Source organism: Heliconius melpomene, chromosome 16, assembly GCF_056956725.1.
Source record: "Heliconius melpomene rosina isolate 202511_hmr_F chromosome 16, ASM5695672v1, whole genome shotgun sequence".
Lineage (NCBI taxonomy): Eukaryota > Metazoa > Arthropoda > Insecta > Lepidoptera > Nymphalidae > Heliconius > Heliconius melpomene.
The window spans coordinates 5,265,045-5,283,538 of record NC_140404.1 but is presented as its reverse complement, the minus strand read 5'-3'; the positions used below and the strand labels follow the sequence as shown (position 1 = coordinate 5,283,538).

Genomic DNA, 18,494 nt, shown 5'->3' with positions numbered 1-18,494 from the left:
GCTGTTTTTGCACCAGCTCAGAATACCAGTGGAATTATATTATGTAACGTAAAATATGCATTCCTTTATAATGTGGAATGAGGAGGATGGTAATCTAGTTTTACGTTTTTATCCGACTGCGTGACGCAAAGGAGGATAGTGTGTTTATCACTCTATGTATGTTTGTATTTGTGTTAACAAAAATAAAGGAGGTTGCTAATTAACAATTATAAATAAGACTAGTCTAAAGTTCTCCGATCAAGATGAATTAAAAACAAAGAAATTATTTTACATTATATTTTTATGTAATTACCATATTATGTAAGTTAAGAATTAATAAATATATAATAACTTTAATAAAATTGACTAAATAAAATATTTAATTTGGTTCCGTTGATACCTCTGTTATCAAAGAACGGCGTTGAACGCCACTCTAAAATAAAGGGAAAGTGGAGAATGGAGCGTCCTAATACTAGTTCCTGTCTGCATAACCCACTAGATGCGGGAGATGCAATGATAAGTATCAGTTTGCATGCAATATTAATTATCTTATCAACAATTATAATAAAACGCCAACAGAGTGCCCTCTTGCCCTATAACCTCGTTCCCTTTGAATTAAAATGATAAGTATAAACTATTATAACTATTACTATCAATAAATAATTACTTCGAAACTCACGCGACTATTTAGAGTCAATTATATTCTATAAAGAATGAATAAAGATGTTCTTTTTTATTATTTTATATGTTTCTTTTTATTATTTGCTTGGAGTCCGAAACGGTGAAGATTTTACAGTTAACCGATAGTAGGTAATATATAGAAATTTTGTTTTTTTTCTTTATATTATTTTCAATTTCACGTTCGGGATGTACCGTAAATTGCTCATATAGAGATTTTAAATGAAGTTTGTTAAATTACATGTAATGAAAGTGATTTATTTGTACTTATACTTGATTTTTTTACTAAATTGGTTTATATATTATTAAATTGTGAAAGCCATGATTGGCCAGTCGTGGTGCATTCCCCTTTGAAAAATTAAACATTTAATATTTTCATTTTCTCGCTCTAGTAACCAGGCAAAACGCTACATTAAACTCCGCCACTCAACACGCAATACCTGATGCTAGAATTCGGAAAATGGTAAACGGAAGTGTCTTAATGGGAATGAAGTGTCTTATTACTATGTTCCCAGGTTTCCTCTACCTACCCTGCTATGTGCGGGATACAGCATAAAGCTAATATAAATATATCTCCTTTCTCTATTATATAGTTATATGAAAATGAAGGGATTGAAATATCTAATATCTACTAAAACAAGATCTTAGATATCAAGTTCTTAGATAGTTTTTCTCGCAGCATACCTTCACTTAATTCGCTTGTAGCATTACATGCATGTAACGCATGTAACGCATGCATGCCGTAAGTAAATCTTATTGAAAGGAAATGCAGATGCGATGTGAGTGATGCGCTCCGACGCACGCTTTCATCTCTTACGCAACGAAGGCGGATAAACTAAAGAGTGTAACGTTAAACTAGTGTTTACTTTGCTTTACCATAAATAATGTTTGTGCCAATGAATATCATAATTATATATCAGCTTCACGCTGTATCCCGCACACAACAGGTAGAGGGAACCTAGTGGCGGAACCTAACGCCGCGCTTAACCTCGATACCAGAGCGATGACATTAAAATGTAAATTCAAATAATTTAAACTTGACTTTAAGATGATCAAAAGTGTGCATGTCTACACCATCACTACTAAATCTGGTTGCGTAATTTGCGTAAACCCAATAACAAAAGTGTTCCAATAATTGGTGTTTTTTTTGCAAAAAAAGTCACGTAAGTTAAGATTTAAATTCAAGTTGTAATCTAGAAAGTGTCTAAATCGATGTACAAATAAATGTTACATTACATTTCCAAATGTTATGTGGAATATATAAATGAGAAAATTAGAGTTAAACTTTTTCGAATACATTTAATTTGCCTATATTAAATTAAGTATATCAAAAAATTGAGGCCTTCGTGGCGCAGCCTTGTGGGGCAAAAGGATGCGTAGGAATACGAGGGGTCTGGGTGTACCCCATAAATGTTACTAGGATAACAATGGCTTCGAAAAATATAAAAAAAACAACATTTACACGTATTCAATATAGCTAAAGTCCAGTCCCTCCCAGAAAATATCTCTAGATACGCCCATGGATGTGACCGTAATGCGATGGTTATGGGTTCAATCCTCACCGGGGGAATGAATTAATATTTATGAATGTGTTTATTTTTTCGCTCTACCACTAAGAGTGAAGCCCGGCGTTTATTTCCGCCACTCAAAATGCAATGCCTCGAAAAATAAGGCGGAATGTGGGGTGATGCTAAACAAAAATAAAAAATGCCTTTTTGAATTATTTGGTAATCTTTTGAACTCCTTCGCCAAAAGACCGTGAAGCCTAAATGTTATTATCTTTCAGATAAAATATGCTTAACAGAAGGACAACTTAGCAACCTCATTAGAATGCATGGCCAAGCATTGCAGTAATGTCTTCTTTTAAAAAATTCGAGATGTCAGTTAAAATATTACAAAATTAAGGCTTTACAAATCAACCTTAAAATATATGAATATAGGTAAACATATTTTTACATAATAGTACATAGAGAATAGTGGATACGTAGATATTTCTAGGAGATAGATAAATCTAGATAAATAACAAGAAGCCAGAACCTGAAAATCGGTGAAAAGTAAAAAAATTGCTAAATGCTCTTTGTTTCAAACCCATATACAAGTTTAAATATTGTATTTTTTTAAATCCGACACGGGCGCTTTTATATGAATTTCTTAGCCAATACATACATCGAAGGTCTCTAGGATTCACACCAGGTAAGTTTATAGGCACGTATTACTTTACTAGTTTTCCTTTCAATGTATTGTCAAATGTTACTTAAGAACATTAGTTAAAGTCAACTCTGACACGTAACGCCAATTTTTCTTAACTCGCCTTTGTTAAGTTTAATGCATTCTCATTTAAAACACGCACTGTATAATAAATGTGTTTTAAATAGTATATTTATTACCTGTGGAATTTAGTTCTCAATTATCAGTTGTTCCCAGATCAAAGCAAGTAATGAGCAGGTACAAGTGTGTGAATATAAACGCGACTGGTTGTGGGTTCGATTCCCATTGGAGACAATGAAATAATTATTTAAAATTATATTTTAATTTCTTCGCTCTGGTGTAGAGGCACAACGCGGCGTTGGTTACTGCCACTCAACACACAATACCTTCTTCATTCAGCGAAAAATGAAGAAGGGAATATCTTAACACTAGGTTCCCTCTGGCTACCCTACAGCGTGAAGTTGATTTTTTTATCAAGTATATTTAGACTTCATGGTACATTAAGAACTGTCGGTCTCAACCTATTTTTAACATTTTAAATACGCAGGAGATTTTGCAACAAACACAATGTAAGATGTTCTACAATAGGGATCGATAATAGGCAAAGTGAGACCGGATATTCTGCAAGCTATCGCACACTCGACTACTACATGTTTTAACCTCAATTTAATAATGCAATTCAGTTTTAATTAAGTAATTGTAATATTGAAAACACTTTAGAAAGCTAATATTTCAAACTAAAATTTTAAACTAAAAATGTACATTTTGGCAATGAAAAAATAAGCAAAATAATTTATATTTGTATGTTAAACAATATCTATAAAAAATGACATATGACAAAGATGATAGACAGAATTTCGTAAAAACTTCGCAAATATTTTTGGGTGTAAATATGAATTTGGGTACATAATCAGAAATAGACAGATGAAATGTTTGTAAAAGTACTTATAATTTACAATTTTTTTACGAAACAAAGTTATCGAGGTGAAAAAAATAAATTATAGACAAAAGAAATACAAATGCACCTTCCAATGATTAACAGAAACCAGTTGTAACAAAAAAAAACAGTTTCACACTGTATCCCGCAATAGGGTAGGCAGAGGAAACCTAGTGTTAAAGCACTACGTACCCTATTTTCCAGAAGATAAAATAATAATTATACGGAGTAAATGCTGGAGTAATGCTGATATATAGTCTTGTAATTGTTGATAAATGTAGAGCAAAGCTCAAACTACTAGCATTTGACACCATAAAAACTTTATATAAGTTCACCATATAACTGAATTAAGTACAATTACGCAATGTTCCTTACAAAAATAAATATAAATCGAATAATGTTTATAAAACAGAATATTACAGCTAACTTTATGGAGAACTATATAAAATTCGTAATTAAGAGAATCCATCCAATCAGAACCGCGATGAGATATGTGAAACTATAAAATTTTAACAGCATAAGTGGTTGTATGTCGTTAGCTAGGTATACTTGTTAGTTTAAGATAGATATCACTGCTGCACCTGTGGCTGCCCACCGCCAATTACAGTAGATGCAAGGCAAATTGCACATTTAATTTACGTTTTATGTGCTCTATTCTGGTAATTTCCGTTTTGCGTGTTTTTCTGTTTTTATTATAAACAATTTTTGTACAATTGGATTTAACAACTAAATTATTGTTCGAATTAAATATTTGATTAGAACGAGAAGAAGAAATTATATATTATTTAACTTATTTAATTAATGGTTGTTTGAACCTGACCTGATAGTTTTTTTGACATTAAATTTCTCCTCAGAAATATTTCATAGTCTGGACAAAGCTTTTGGTGCTTACGCTTCACTTGTTTATGTTCACGCATCTTTTCTTATAATTTTATTTAATCAGTCAATACTGTAGTATCATGCATAAATGTGCAAAAAGAAATAAAAACATAATATTAATTTCGTAATAAAAATGGTAGTAAATATAAATTCGATAATAGCTATACAGACTACAGGTTAATAATTCATTTAAATGCCATTTTTATTCTTATTTCGATTGCTATTTTTTTATGATATGCCATAATGTTGTGAATATAAAGTTATTTAACTCTCCTAGTTCAACAAACCAAAATCTAAGTTCAACAAATCCATGAGTAACATAGATAACCAAACACTAAACAGATTACATGCTCCAATGATTTTAGCACTATTATCGAACAAATAAATAACTAGTACTGTCCACAATAAAACGTGATAAAAAAGAATTAGAATTTACGAATTAAATCTAGTAAATGATTGCTTAACCTTTATTTAGAGCAAAGGCGACTTAAAAAACTAATAATAATATCCACAAAAAAAACAATTATTTTTTTAAAACCCCTAGCTAGGTAAGACTATATAGTATACATGTAGGTGGAAAATATAGAACGAGTGTCGAGAGAGTAGAGAATCATACACTAAGTTCTATTCTCCTAAACAGCAAAATTATAAAAATGAATGAAGATGAATATTTACAATTTCATCTACCTCTACCTTGAATAACAAATGATTCTCAAATGAACCATTAGCTTCCCTCAGCGGAACGGAACGAATCTAATGCTGCCCCATTAGGCGTGCCTAGAGCATAGTCTATTGCTATCAAATACATTATTACAATTGTGAGTTTTTATAATGAAGCCGTCGAGCCATCGCCCTTCGCCTTTTTCTGGTGTCCTCCTTGTATCAGTATTAATATGATTGTTATTACCATTCTTCTCACATATTTAGTGAATTAAAGGAATTTAATTTAAACTTTATCTTGAAATATTTAAAAATTATTAAATTTTTAAGCATTGTTGTTGTTGAGTAATCAGTGAATCCCTTGTCATAAATCATCCTGGTCTCCATTTTTCGTTTATTTAAAGATATAAGTAAAACAAATATAAATTTAATGGAATATATTAGAAATTTGCATCGAATGTAATGAATAAATAATTTACTCTTTTATACTTCTAAAAAAAGTACATTTTTATTTAGAGGTACGTAAAATAGATGAAAAGATGCTGAATCAGATTTCTTATTTAGATGAAACAAAGAGATCTCGCAGAATACGGTTTGCAATTAAAATCTTTACGATTTGTTGTCCAGTTTTAGTTTTATGACATAAAACATGACTTAATAATAGAATAACTTTCGTTTATAATAAAAGTACGCGAATGCGAATTAAATTTCTTCTCGCTTTTCTAATGTATATTTATATTTTGAACTTTTTTGCTCTGGTTACTATTGTACGGTAAGTGCTATCGCTGGGAATCTCAAAAGCATTTTTTGTTACGCATTAATTATTGTTAGATTATATTTAAATGGAACTGTTATTTTACATACTTAAATAATATATCGATATTTATACAATAGATAAATGAAGAAACTCAATAAATAATAATTAAATCATAAATTCTTACCCCTACTTTAAAAGTCGAAATGTAATCCACATCCAATATTTGCAACACAAATTTTCAAAATGTTCATGTCCTATACGATTTAAGCGTCCATTTTCCCGCGCAACCGTTTCTACTGTCACCGGTGACGTCTACCGCGCCGCTCGCACGTCTTAAAACTGAATGATTTTAAAGCCTTAGACCAACCTCCGAGTACGACGGCCAATTTTAACGGGATGCGCAGGCGCATTTAATAATATAATTAACATTTTCTATTTCTTCTACTATTAGGGAAGTCTGGGAAAAATCACCATATCATAACTTATACTTTTTTACTTTAGTTAATTTCATTATTTATATTTTTTTGTCACACAGACGAATATTTCTTAAAAATAATTATACCAATTATTCTTAAAAATAATTATTTTCTAGGTATCTATAATTTCTAGTATATGAGATTGACCTTCTGACCGATGTGAACATTCAAATGTATTGACTGAATACCAATACATTCGTATGTTTACATTCTTATATTTATAACATGATAAGTTATATTTTGTATACTGATAAAGTAAAATACGTATAATGATTTTAGGTTTGAATCGCACTTAAGACAACCTCAACCACTCACGCATCTTGCGTGGTAAACAGAGCGTAAAAAGATAAATTAATTTATATTCTTTCTGTGTATATGAAAACAATATGTTACACATGTGTCACAGAGATATGGAACCTTAAAAATAACCAAAATCAAAGACCTCTATCTGTTGTACCCTTCTGCTTCGCGTGCAATGCCCCATTTATTAGATTAGTTACTTGGCATAAGCTTTAATAGATAGTGATTAAATATAATTTATTTATATTATTATGTTACTGTTTTATGTGAAAATTTTATATAATGAAGGTGAAAATTAAAATAAGACCACATTTATAAGAAACAAGTGTATTATAATATTTATCTAATCACAAAATATAGTAGATAGAGTTAATGATAAATAGTAAATAAAATTTTTAGTCTTAACAATAACACTACATTAAAAATATTTAGTATTTCACACAATTACCATACTAACTACGAAATTCAGCAATGCTTAAGTCTTACCCTGATTTTTATTAATATATATGTATTCACACTTATTAGATTATAATTCACTCCTTTACTATCAGAAGGAATAATAATATAAGAAATTCTCTTTAAAGATCAAATATGACCTAATTAAAACCGTCACCGTACATTTCAGTCAAGTATTGAATAATACATAAATCAGGTTATCACATTTACAATTTATAAGAAAATAAAATAATTATAATTTCATTTTACATTAAAAAAAATAACAATTTTACTAAGAACACGAAGGTCTTGTCACAAATTGTAAATAAATTTTCAATAATATAATAAAACTAAAACATACCTATAAAGCTAAACAATTCTATAACATAATCAAATAACATTTAAAGATATAACTTGTCTTTATAACATATTGTGAAATACATTCAATAAAATAACTAACTACATAAATAGGGAAATAATTATTTCACATTTGAAATATTTTTTAGGTCATGATTCAATTTATAGGATCATAATTTAGAGCAACTACTGTACTAATAAGATATTTTATGTTTCTTCAATATTTGGATTTTCAGAGAATAGCTGATGGTCATTATAGGTACGGAGGTATTTCTTGGTGGTAATATACAAAATAATGCCCCATTTTAGCATCATGAAAGACCAAACCATGCGGATGATTATACTTGTTCTTATTGGTATTATATCTGAGAAATTTCAAATAAATTCATGAATATCAGTGATATAAAAATAAAATATCAAAAATTTACAAGACAAAAGTTTTACTTACCAGCTTTGTAGTAAACTTCTAAGAATATGTAAAATAGTGTTAAAGCAGTTCCAGAGACAAAGCCAACCATGCCAAAATCTCCAAGGTATTGCAGAGCTTTTCTTGAAAAGTTAACATGCAAGGACTTCTTCAAATAGTGACAATGTAACATCAAATTTAATACAGCATGTGTTCCTAAAATAATAACAAATAGTGAGATAAATTCTTTGACTATTTCATAATTATGATTCATAATTAGGACTATTTCATTTTACTATGCAATATTTTATATTATAAATACATTGAAGTGAAGTATAAAACATTGAGTCATTGTTTTTATATCCAAAGTAATCAATTTTACAAGGCCATTTCCGCAAAAACTAAAACATTGACTTAGTTTTGCACTTAAATGTATAGTAAAATAGTAAGTTAAAATCCAGTCTTAATTTGCAGTAATAAAAGGGACAATTAAAAATTTATTTACTTTAGCTAATTAAGATGATAGCATTTGAAAGTCATACACTTACCGGATAATAACGCCCACATCCCAGCTTCAATATTTGCGTAAACAATGCAAAAACATACAAATGCTGAAAATCCCAATACCGCTCCGAAAGCGCTTAGCGCTATATGTATTTTAGTACGCAGCATATTATTTTCTTGATGCACTTGAAGATATTGTGTGAAAGTATTCTTTCAACTACTGAATCAAAATTGCATAAATGTTCGCAATGTTTTGTAGTTTTGTACAATAACAAAAACAATTGATAGCCAAAATATTAGGCAGTTAGTATCTTCTAGATAACAAACGGCAAATGATGAATGACATTGAATGTCAATGTTGCCAACTAACTGTGTATTGTGGTTAATATATGTACGGTATTAATTTACATTGTTTTAATTTGTTTAATAATTATAACTACTTTAAAAAATAAAACATTATTGAAATACATGTTCTTTTTATTTTTCTTTATTCACCTATCAAAAAACTGAGCGAGCATGAGTAGGAATAGGAATGAACAAGCTCAGTTCTATGGAGTAGGGCAAAGTAATTACAAAAAACAAAACTTTATGTATGGACTGTGTGCTGGAAATGAAAATCTATTTTATTTAAAAGGATTCAGTCCACCTAAGTATTACCAGCGCATTTCTCATTTGCGATGGAAATCGGGCTTTATATAAAATTAAACTAGGTATAGTTAAAAATATTTAAACCTTCAATCAACTTTATTTTATCGTTATTAAGTTCAACTTTTATAAACTACTAAAAATTAACAAAAATTAACATCTTTATACAGAACCTGAAAAGATAAGAGATTTTTTAAAACCTTTAACATTATAATAAGTATACCTACTATAAATTTTGAAATAATATCATAGTAAAATTTGAAATATGAATAATTCACAAATGAAAATATACAAATCCATAAAATTTTATAATTGCTTTTAGAAAATTGGAATTCACCAAAAGATTACTATAAATAAATTTAAAACTAAATTGCATTTACTTTTATTTATAATACTATATAAAAGATCAAATTTTTTGTAAAACCAAATAATATATATATATATATATATATAGATGTAATATCCATATTGCTTGTATAAATATAACATTTTAAACATAATTTAAATAAAAATAAGAAATTTACCTGTATTTTATGTAAATAATAATTATAATAAAAAAGATATAAAAGTTTCATTAAGCTGAATAATCTATGGATAATCAAATTCAACAAGAAACAATGATAATCTTATACATCATCATTGTCCACACACCACTTATTATATTTATTGAGTGGCAAAACTTAATGCTGCACTTTGTCTTGTTACCAGTCTCCAGAAGGAATAAATAAAAATAATTTATTCTCAATCCATTGGAAATCGAACCCACAACCATAATGTTTACAATCAAACACCAATACTAAGGCATAATAAATTTAGGCCTTAAGCAACTTCAAATAGTTGGGCTTCATTTTGCTCAACATAGCATCATCAAGTTCTGATCTCCTGTGTATTCTTAGATGGCTCTTCATGTTACCGCGTTGTGCATAGCCTCTACCGCAGATGGGACATTTGAAGGGAGTTTCCCCAGTGTGAAGTCGCATATGCTCTCTTAAATATTCTTCATGGTAAAACCCACTACCACACACAGTACACACTGCTGGCCTATCACCTGGAACATAAAATATATACAAACTAAAATATTTAGAAACAAATAAAAAGGAGCTTCCATGAAGCAGTAGGACATTGCCTGAATGATGAATATTTTTTTTAATTCCTTGCACTTGAGAAACAAAGTGCCAACATGCAATGTTTCGTAAATTGGAAGGAAAGTAGGGATGGAAGTGTCTCAACAGCAGGTTCCCTCTGGCTATCCTTTCATAAGTTGGATAGTGTAAAGCTAATATTAAGAAAAAATCTCATGTCTTTCTTCTTCATTCTTCTGTAATTTTTTTTTATATATATTGAATATATGAATAGGCTTGCGTTTGACCGCATCAAGTCTGGTGAGTGTTGATGCGATCTATGGTGGTACACGCTTGCCTAGCAGATACTTATTCACTCTGGTTTTGAAGACCCTCATATTGTATGTCTTAGGAAATACAGATGCCGATAGAATAGGAAATGCAGATGGAAATGCAGATGAGTTCTAATCTCACACAGTGCGGATGAAGAATGTAGAATTAAAATAATAGTTCATCTAAAAATAACTTAAAATGATTTATTACCTGTGTGTACTGATCTTTCATGAACTGTCACAGACTTAGCACATTTATAGGTTTTATTACAAAACTGACAGTTAAATTGTTTTTTGGGTCGTTTATTTTTGTCATGCACATTTCTATTGTGACTAGCGAGTTCCCCCTTGAAAGCAAATCCTCTGCCACAAATGGCACACATAAAAGCCTTGTTGTTTTCTTCATGTTTTCTTTTTGTGTGTCTTGTTAAATAGTAATTAGAAACAAAAACCTTTAGGCAATGTTCACATTTCACTGGGTTCCTAAAGTGCACCTTCTTCTTATGAACTGTTAATTTCTCTGTAGATTTAAATACTACCCCACAAAGATCACAGAGCTTAGGTGGATCAGGTTTCTTTATTTTTGGTATTTTTATTTTTATTCTTTTTGTGGTTCTTTCGTTTTCAGTCTTTGGTTTGAGTAATTTCGACTTGTCTTTTAGAAAATTAGTGTTGCCAGAGCTGCAACTAGAGAAGACAAGAGTATAATATTTATTTAATCAGCTTTCCAAAAATTCCTTAGAAATGATAATAATTAGATTCATCAAAAATCAATAAATACAGAAGAATCCTCTTTAAAGGATTACATTTAAAAACCAGTGAGGTTTTAGGATGACTGTTTTTTTTCCAGTAATTACATATTTCAGTAATAAAGATTTTATTTTATAGTACTTAAAAATCATTATTAAACAATTAAACACAAATATTTCCTTGTTTGGCCAATATTAGCCACCACACTATCTTGTTAATAACACCATTTGAGTTAATGTAGTGTATAATAATTAAGTAGTGAAAGTGTGTTTTATAAACATAAAGAAAACAGTATTATGTTTCCCTTTAAATAGAGACAACAAGAAAAGTGTGTTTGTATCATTATTAAACTAGGTACAATTTAAATTACTCATTAGTCAACTAATTCTACTGTATATCTAATAAATGTTATTGTAAGTAGTTAAGAAAAACTATCAATATCTGTGGCATTTCATATCCAAAATAAATACATGATATTAAGTAATTTAAAAAATAATTACCACCATTTGATCCCATCCCAACCAAATTGACCTTCTAGAATAGATGTTGCTATATTATTTGTGATTTGCTTAGTATTTGTTCCTAAGCGAGAAATTTTTTTTATTTCTGCTTTTGTTGGAATGTCATCTTCAAGTTTTAATTGAATATCAAGTGTTACAGGTTTAAAGTATTTTTCATCATCATCAATGATATCGAAATCATTATCACTAGCAAATTCATTCTTAATGTCTTCTACTTCAATTTCTTCTTCAGAGAGACCTTTTCCACTTAAACTACTTATGTCATCATTTTCTTGTTTTATATCCTCTAATCCTTTTTCCAATATTTTACAAGAACTTTTATATTTATTAATAAAATCATAGGTTGAATTTAAAATATTATTACATAAATTACAGATGAATCGTGGGTATCCCTCTAAATCTTCTATCTGGAAACATGAGAATATTTTTTAATATGACATTAAAACTAATCCATTTCATTGATAAGTTATTTATTATTCATATTTTACCTTTTCTTTTAGACATAAAACTAACTTTGATAAAATATTACAAGGCTCGTCTTCGTTTTCTTCAAATATAGGTATGTCAGCTCCATTTGCCAAACAAATTCTACACAACTGTACAATTGCAATTTCATCCATATTATCATCAAGAAAATTAGAATTTTTTTCTAAATTATGACCTAAATATCATATTCCATTTTCGTTGTTATTTAGAAGTACGTTTTAAGTTATAAATATATTATATGTTTAATAACAAATGATTGATTGATTTCTCGAAATATGGCGTTTCGAGCGTGCCAGTTGAGCACAATTCATTTCGCCAATGTCACGTTGTATGGAAAACACACGAAGGAAATTGACCGGTAATAAAAAAGATAAAACAAATGCCTATATCTATTTATTTTTGACGTGACAATTGACAAATGTCAATCAACAAACAAGTCAAAACATATTTATGACATAAGTTGACGCCACAGATCTTAGCATGATAATTTTTATATTACATATTAATTATTGTTAAAATGTTATGTCGGAATATTCTTGATAATTACATACTTACCGTACGGTACAATGTTATATTATAAAAAATATTGTAGAAAACGTATAAGCATTTAAATCTAACGGGACTCGAACACTCATCTCTTGGAAGCCGTCTTAGCACTCTGACCACAGAGCTGTTTGTACTTTCTATCCAAAGAATTTTGGTGTAACCCAATACTAATACCTCGGAAATATATAGAATACCTGGAATAAAGTATGAAATGAAAATATATTATAATGTTATTATCCATTACCTACATACTTTACCTACCTATATGATTAATAAAATTCCTATGGATAATACCGTGTATAAACATCTTTTTACAGGTATATCATATAGTGTAAAATATTTCAAGCCTAAAAAAAATAATAAAGATTCTTTAACAGTTCACACTACAGATTTTTATCCATATTGTATTACTAGTGAGGCAGTTATAATTAAAAATATAACATTTTTTTAATGCAGGTATGCATTTTTTCATGCCTGCAAGTAATGCAAGTAAGGCCAGCAAACAAGCCACTTTTATTGCCTGGTATTGTAAAGATTACGTAGGCAAAGTATAAAATAAATATTATTTCATACATTACCTACATGCTTTAGGTATTCTTTACGTTGTTATAGAATACTAATTTATACAAAATTGTAAAACATTTATTACAATCTATTATTTTTCTTCTTATCATATATTATGGTACTGCCAACTATTACATTTTAATAATTATTATTATTATTTTTGATCAAAATTATGTCTAGAAATAAATAAAATAAGGAATATTAAAGATGCGTAACTTTACATAAATTATTTTGAAATTTAATGAAATGATGAGATTGGATACATTGACTAAATAATATTTTTTCGAGCGAGATCACAAGACCGACCATAGACTTACATTTATCACCAACTTGTCTTCTGTCATCAGGTGATTGAATTTGGGAGTAAAATCCTGAATAGGGATAAAAAGGCTTATATTTTCCTAAATCAATATGTCTGGAAAAGATAAATTGCCCATTTTCCCTTCTCGGGGGTAAGTTTTATTTTATATAACACTATCTGTTAAGACATAAGCTTGTAAAAATATATTTAAAAAAGAATATACACTAAAATATATTTCGGATTATAGAGCTCAGATGTTAATGAAAGGCCGTCTGGCTGGAGCACAGAAAGGCCATGGTCTCTTAAAAAAGAAAGCTGATGCTTTACAAGTGAGATTTCGTATGATCCTCAGCAAAATTATCGAGGTAAGATCTTTCTTTCATTGACGTGCGCATATCAGTTTTTTCCTAATTTCTATTACTGACATACGATAGAAGTGATTAATAGATTGGAATAGTATTGATGCCGAATTATGTTTGAATAGATCAATAAAGCTAAGCAGAAGTTATATAAAAATCATATAATACAACTGAGACTGATAAATAATAATGAATGTTTACTTCGAAAAATTTGTCATTCATAAAAAAATAATATAAGAAATTTCATAACAGCACAGTAGCTAAATCTGTGCTTCAATAGATTTAGCAATGAAAACAATAATTAATGATGTAGATAGAAAAGCATATAGAAAGGGTCCTCTGTATGTTGCTAAAATTGAATATACGTGAAAAATACTATAAATATGTATTTGTATTTCAAGAGAAAGTCTTCTGTTTTAAATAGCCTGTAATTAGTTTAGGTCTTTTAAATTGTGTGTAAAAGAGTAACTTCTTTAAACAATCTGTATCAAGAATTTCTTTTAATTTACTGAGACTGAGAAGTTAAGTTCTGTCAAGATTTAATGTTTTTCTTAAGATACTAGTAGTTTAAGTATTAACAAGATGTCTATTTTAAAATAATTATAATTTCATTTTGTAAATTCCAATGTAAATTATTTATTCCACAGACTAAAACCCTTATGGGTGAAGTTATGAAAGAAGCTGCATTTTCCTTGGCTGAAGCAAAGTTTACTACAGGAGATTTCAACCAGGTTGTTCTTCAGAATGTTACCAAGGCTCAAATCAAGATCCGCTCCAAGAAAGATAATGTTGCTGGTAAAGTAATATAAATAATATTAATAAATCTATAACATTTATTCATTACAAAATTACAAAAACCAATTTATAATCAAAACAACCTTATTAGATATGTATGTGTGGCAGCTATTAAAGCCCCCCTCACAACCATTGTCTTATATGGTAGTATAAAAAACATGAATACAATACAAATACCTTTTAAAAACGTAGAAATTCATAAAATAATGTTTAAAAGATATGCAATGATAGTAATAAAATAACTTTATATTAATAATAAAACAATAGAAAAAAAAGAGTTTCTTACTACTACTTTCCCAGGTTTTCTCTGCCTACCCTGCTATATGCAGATAATATGATATTAAAAAATACAACTCATTTTATTCCAGGTGTAACCCTCCCAATTTTCGAGTCTTACCAAGATGGCTCTGATACGTATGAGCTCGCTGGTCTTGCTCGCGGTGGACAACAATTGTCCAAGCTCAAGAAGAACTTCCAGAGCGCTGTTAAATTACTGGTAGAACTTGCTTCCTTGCAAACCTCATTTGTGACTTTGGATGAGGTTATTAAGATTACTAATAGGCGTGTTAATGCTATTGAGCATGGTAAGATATTTTATTATTAGTTTCTAAATTCTAGTATTCTAAAATGAAAGCATAATTTGAATTAAATAGAGAATATAGTTTTTAATCTTCTCATTGTTATTTTGTCATTGAATCATAAAGTATATCAGATGGGGCTATTTATGGTGAGTATGTGCATGCCCTTAACCTGATACATTATATCGGGTAAATGGCATGCACATACATACACACTTGTTTGTCAAAATTTCCCATGACCATTATGTATAAATGTGGCTAAATTTCGTTGATGCAGCATTGAATGCCTTCCCATAATGCACGGGTGTTTTTAAGCTTGTTTATATAGACATGAGATCTCAAGTAACCCCACAATTCAAATCACTGAAATAAGATAATACACCACCTGGAAATGTGTCATGCAGTAATCCAATTGACCAAAACCAAATATTACCACATTAATATCCAATTGCGGTGGGAGAAACGGTGTTCAAACGGTGGAAAAAAGCTATCGAGAACCAGCCGAATTTTCGAAAAAGTATGGTCAATTTATGCTTCCAGCCCAAAATCCACACCAAACAGTTACATATTGTGGATGTATTTGTTTTTCCACAATCACATGTAGGTTTTCAGGACCCTTAAGCGGCAATTTTGGATATTAGTAAAAGCTATCACAGTTTTGCTCATAATATATACATCCATTAGTTCAATAATCCATTCAACAAACTTGTTGCTGTAATGGTCCGAATTTCGTAACTAACAGGACATGGATGTTTAGTGCATAAATCTGCAAAAAGTGGTTCTATTTAATTAATTTAAATAAAACCTCATATTGGACAGGCAGTTGGATGCGCGAGAACAGACTAGGTTTTACTACTATATGTGGAATACGGCGTTAACTAAAAAAACATATTTTCTAGTGATCATCCCCCGCCTGGAGCGTACCCTGGCTTACATCATTTCCGAGTTGGACGAGCTTGAGCGTGAAGAGTTCTACCGGCTGAAGAAGATCCAGGATAAGAAGAAGATCATCAAGGATAAGGCAGAAGCTGTATGTATAATTGTTTATTACAGTATGGTTGGCGAGTCTTGGCTGCCCTTAAGTTGATTATAGATGTCTGAGCAAATTTTATTTTAGGGTAATTTTAATAGTAAAAAAGAATAACTTTAGCATGGCCACGACTCCAACAATACTTAAATTTTGTTAAACATCCACCTACCATATATACATCTGTTTATGTGAAGATATTGTGTAGATGAATAGTGAAGAATGAGTGTTCTTTCACTTCCTCATATATTTATTCATATGTGTATCCATTGAATTTAAAGAATATATGATACAAATTATTGTATATACATATAATTAAAAATTATAAAGAAAAACAGCTTCACTTTGTATCCCGCACACAGCAAGGTAGTTAGGAGAACTTAGTGTTGAGACTCTCCGTTCCCCACTTCGCCGAATTCTGTAGGTATTGCGTGTTGAGCTTCGTACTCGACGCCGCATTTTACCTCGACACCAGAGCGAAGAAATGAAAATATAAATATTATATTATTATATTAATATATATTATTATATTAATATATATTATTATATATATATATTATTATGTTAATAATATTATTATTATGCGTAATTTTATTATAATTTATTTTTAAAAATAGAAAAAGCAAGCAATGCTGGCAGCGAGCAAAGATAGAGATGTGCGCGACATCGCCAATCTGTTGGACGAGGGCGACGAGGATTTACTTTTCTAAATATTCTATCTGGAATTCTATTTAAACTGTAGAGCAGACATCTTGAAGCCAATTAAAAAAATACATTTGAAACGATTTCGTCGACTCAGTGTATTAAGAAATAATCAATTATTATTTTGAACTTATCTTACAACTGCTAATAAAATATAGCAACACTTAATATAAAAAAAGACATCATTAAACAAAGTTTGATATTAGTTAATTATTTATTTTTGGCTTCATACTGACTGTGTAAAGAATTTTTGTTGATATTACAGTGTTCAATGCTCTGTACATAATATAATTGTTATCAATGTTTTTTTGCTTGAAAATGAATTTGTATAATTAAAGCGGTTTTAAAGTCCGTCGGTTCGTGCAAATGTAGGTGTATGTAAGCATTCCAGCATATGTAGTGTTATATTCGGATTTTATTTAACTATTCTACTTATTATTTGTCTAACTATTGTATCTGTCACTTTTTTTTTTGATGAGAGATTTACTCAGACTTGATGCCATATTTTATCTGTGAAGAATTTTTGTTAATATATTTAAATTTAATGTTATGAAATCAATAAAAACATACAATTTAGTTAAATAAAATCCGATAAATAGTCGGCGTTGGTGCCCTTTAAGCTTCAATGAAATGCTGTAAAGCATAAATCAGTATAAGTACACCCTATAAAGTATTTATGTTTTGAATTGTTAATTGATGATAGATCAATATATTTTAAGTAATCATGTAAATACAAGTTGGTGAAACGAAATATTAAATATTATTATTGATGATATTTTATTTTCATTTACTTATTTCTTGTCTGCAGTTTGATATAACATATTTTATCCAAAAAATCATCTCTTACATTTGTATGAGTTTGAAAATATTTTATAATACATATATACAATTCTTAATATAATATTAAGCTGTCGTGGCGCAATGCGTAGCGTTTGACTGCAAACACGACATAGGTTAGTGGTAGTAGGTTGTAGGTTCGATTTCTATTGAAAGAAATGAATTATTTTTATTTCCTCGCTCTAGTTAACAAACTGCGGCGCTGTCTTACCCATTCTATATGCTATTTTCAAATTTGGGCGAAAAAATAAATAATAATTATAAAAATATATAATAATAACAAGAGGTTCTGTCTACTCTGCTATATGTGGAATAAAGTGTGAGCTAAGTCATAGTCTTAATAAAATACAACACAGTTCAATTCAGATTATTAAAAGTTGTAAATATATTAAAACCAAAAAAGATTCAGGATTT

At 29.5% G+C, this 18,494-nt stretch overlaps 4 protein-coding genes and 1 long non-coding RNA gene across 5 annotated transcripts in view; 1 reads left to right on the top strand and 4 right to left on the bottom strand.

Annotated features, from left to right (window-relative positions):
- The window catches only part of LOC146530782 (uncharacterized), a 30,231-nt gene extending 23,785 nt beyond the window's left edge, over positions 1 to 6,446 (bottom strand). Inside the window, exon 1 of the mRNA XM_085199444.1 lies at positions 6,283 to 6,446. The gene's annotated coding sequence lies outside the window, so the exon portion shown is untranslated. The remainder of the gene's footprint in view (positions 1 to 6,282) is intronic.
- Positions 6,447 to 7,185: 739 nt separating this feature from the next.
- Positions 7,186 to 8,939, bottom strand: LOC146530781 (heme transporter hrg1-A-like). The gene is made up of 3 exons (XM_085199611.1): positions 8,621 to 8,939; positions 8,115 to 8,288; positions 7,186 to 8,031 (listed from the first exon to the last, which is right to left on the bottom strand). Exons 1-3 carry the CDS (start codon positions 8,742 to 8,744, stop codon positions 7,874 to 7,876), a joined length of 456 nt encoding a protein of 151 aa, XP_085055737.1. The 5' UTR covers positions 8,745 to 8,939; the 3' UTR covers positions 7,186 to 7,873.
- Positions 8,940 to 9,307: 368 nt separating this feature from the next.
- On the bottom strand, positions 9,308 to 12,620 carry LOC146530780 (uncharacterized). Its single transcript, XM_085199610.1, has 4 exons — positions 12,374 to 12,620; positions 11,865 to 12,292; positions 10,826 to 11,301; positions 9,308 to 10,269 (listed from the first exon to the last, which is right to left on the bottom strand). The coding sequence occupies exons 1-4, from the start codon at positions 12,503 to 12,505 to the stop codon at positions 10,034 to 10,036; spliced, it is 1,272 nt and encodes a 423-aa protein (XP_085055736.1). The 5' UTR covers positions 12,506 to 12,620; the 3' UTR covers positions 9,308 to 10,033.
- A 294-nt stretch (positions 12,621 to 12,914) lies between these two features.
- Positions 12,915 to 13,935, bottom strand: LOC146530779 (uncharacterized). Its single transcript, XR_014878843.1, has 3 exons — positions 13,799 to 13,935; positions 13,179 to 13,264; positions 12,915 to 13,111 (listed from the first exon to the last, which is right to left on the bottom strand). It is a non-coding gene; the product is annotated as an uncharacterized LOC146530779 (long non-coding RNA).
- LOC146530778 (V-type proton ATPase subunit D) lies at positions 13,773 to 18,016 on the top strand. Its single transcript, XM_085199010.1, has 6 exons — positions 13,773 to 13,933; positions 14,030 to 14,147; positions 14,789 to 14,936; positions 15,305 to 15,520; positions 16,414 to 16,544; positions 17,159 to 18,016. The coding sequence occupies exons 1-6, from the start codon at positions 13,893 to 13,895 to the stop codon at positions 17,249 to 17,251; spliced, it is 747 nt and encodes a 248-aa protein (XP_085055136.1). The 5' UTR covers positions 13,773 to 13,892; the 3' UTR covers positions 17,252 to 18,016.
- Positions 18,017 to 18,494: the final 478 nt, after the last annotated feature.

Bases quoted from the DNA above. Each gene is read 5' to 3' on its own strand.
- LOC146530780 (XM_085199610.1), bottom strand. From the start codon at position 12,505: ATGGATGAAATTGCAATTGTACAGTTGTGTAGAATTTGTTTGGCAAAT. The intron at 12,293-12,373 runs GTAAAATATGAA...TCATGTTTCCAG, and splicing joins TTTTATGTCTAAAAGAAAAG to ATAGAAGATTTAGAGGGATA. The intron at 11,302-11,864 runs GTAATTATTTTT...TGTCTTCTCTAG, and splicing joins TGGGATGGGATCAAATGGTG to TTGCAGCTCTGGCAACACTA.
- LOC146530778 (XM_085199010.1), top strand. From the start codon at position 13,893: ATGTCTGGAAAAGATAAATTGCCCATTTTCCCTTCTCGGGG. The intron at 14,937-15,304 runs GTAAAGTAATAT...ATTTTATTCCAG, and splicing joins CAAGAAAGATAATGTTGCTG to GTGTAACCCTCCCAATTTTC. The intron at 16,545-17,158 runs GTATGTATAATT...TTTTAAAAATAG, and splicing joins TCAAGGATAAGGCAGAAGCT to AAAAAGCAAGCAATGCTGGC.
- LOC146530781 (XM_085199611.1), bottom strand. From the start codon at position 8,744: ATGCTGCGTACTAAAATACATATAGCGCTAAGCGCTTTCGGAGCGGTA. The intron at 8,289-8,620 runs GTAAGTGTATGA...TTATTATTTTAG, and splicing joins GATGTGGGCGTTATTATCCG to GAACACATGCTGTATTAAAT. The intron at 8,032-8,114 runs GTAAGTAAAACT...GAAATTTCTCAG, and splicing joins AGAAGTTTACTACAAAGCTG to ATATAATACCAATAAGAACA.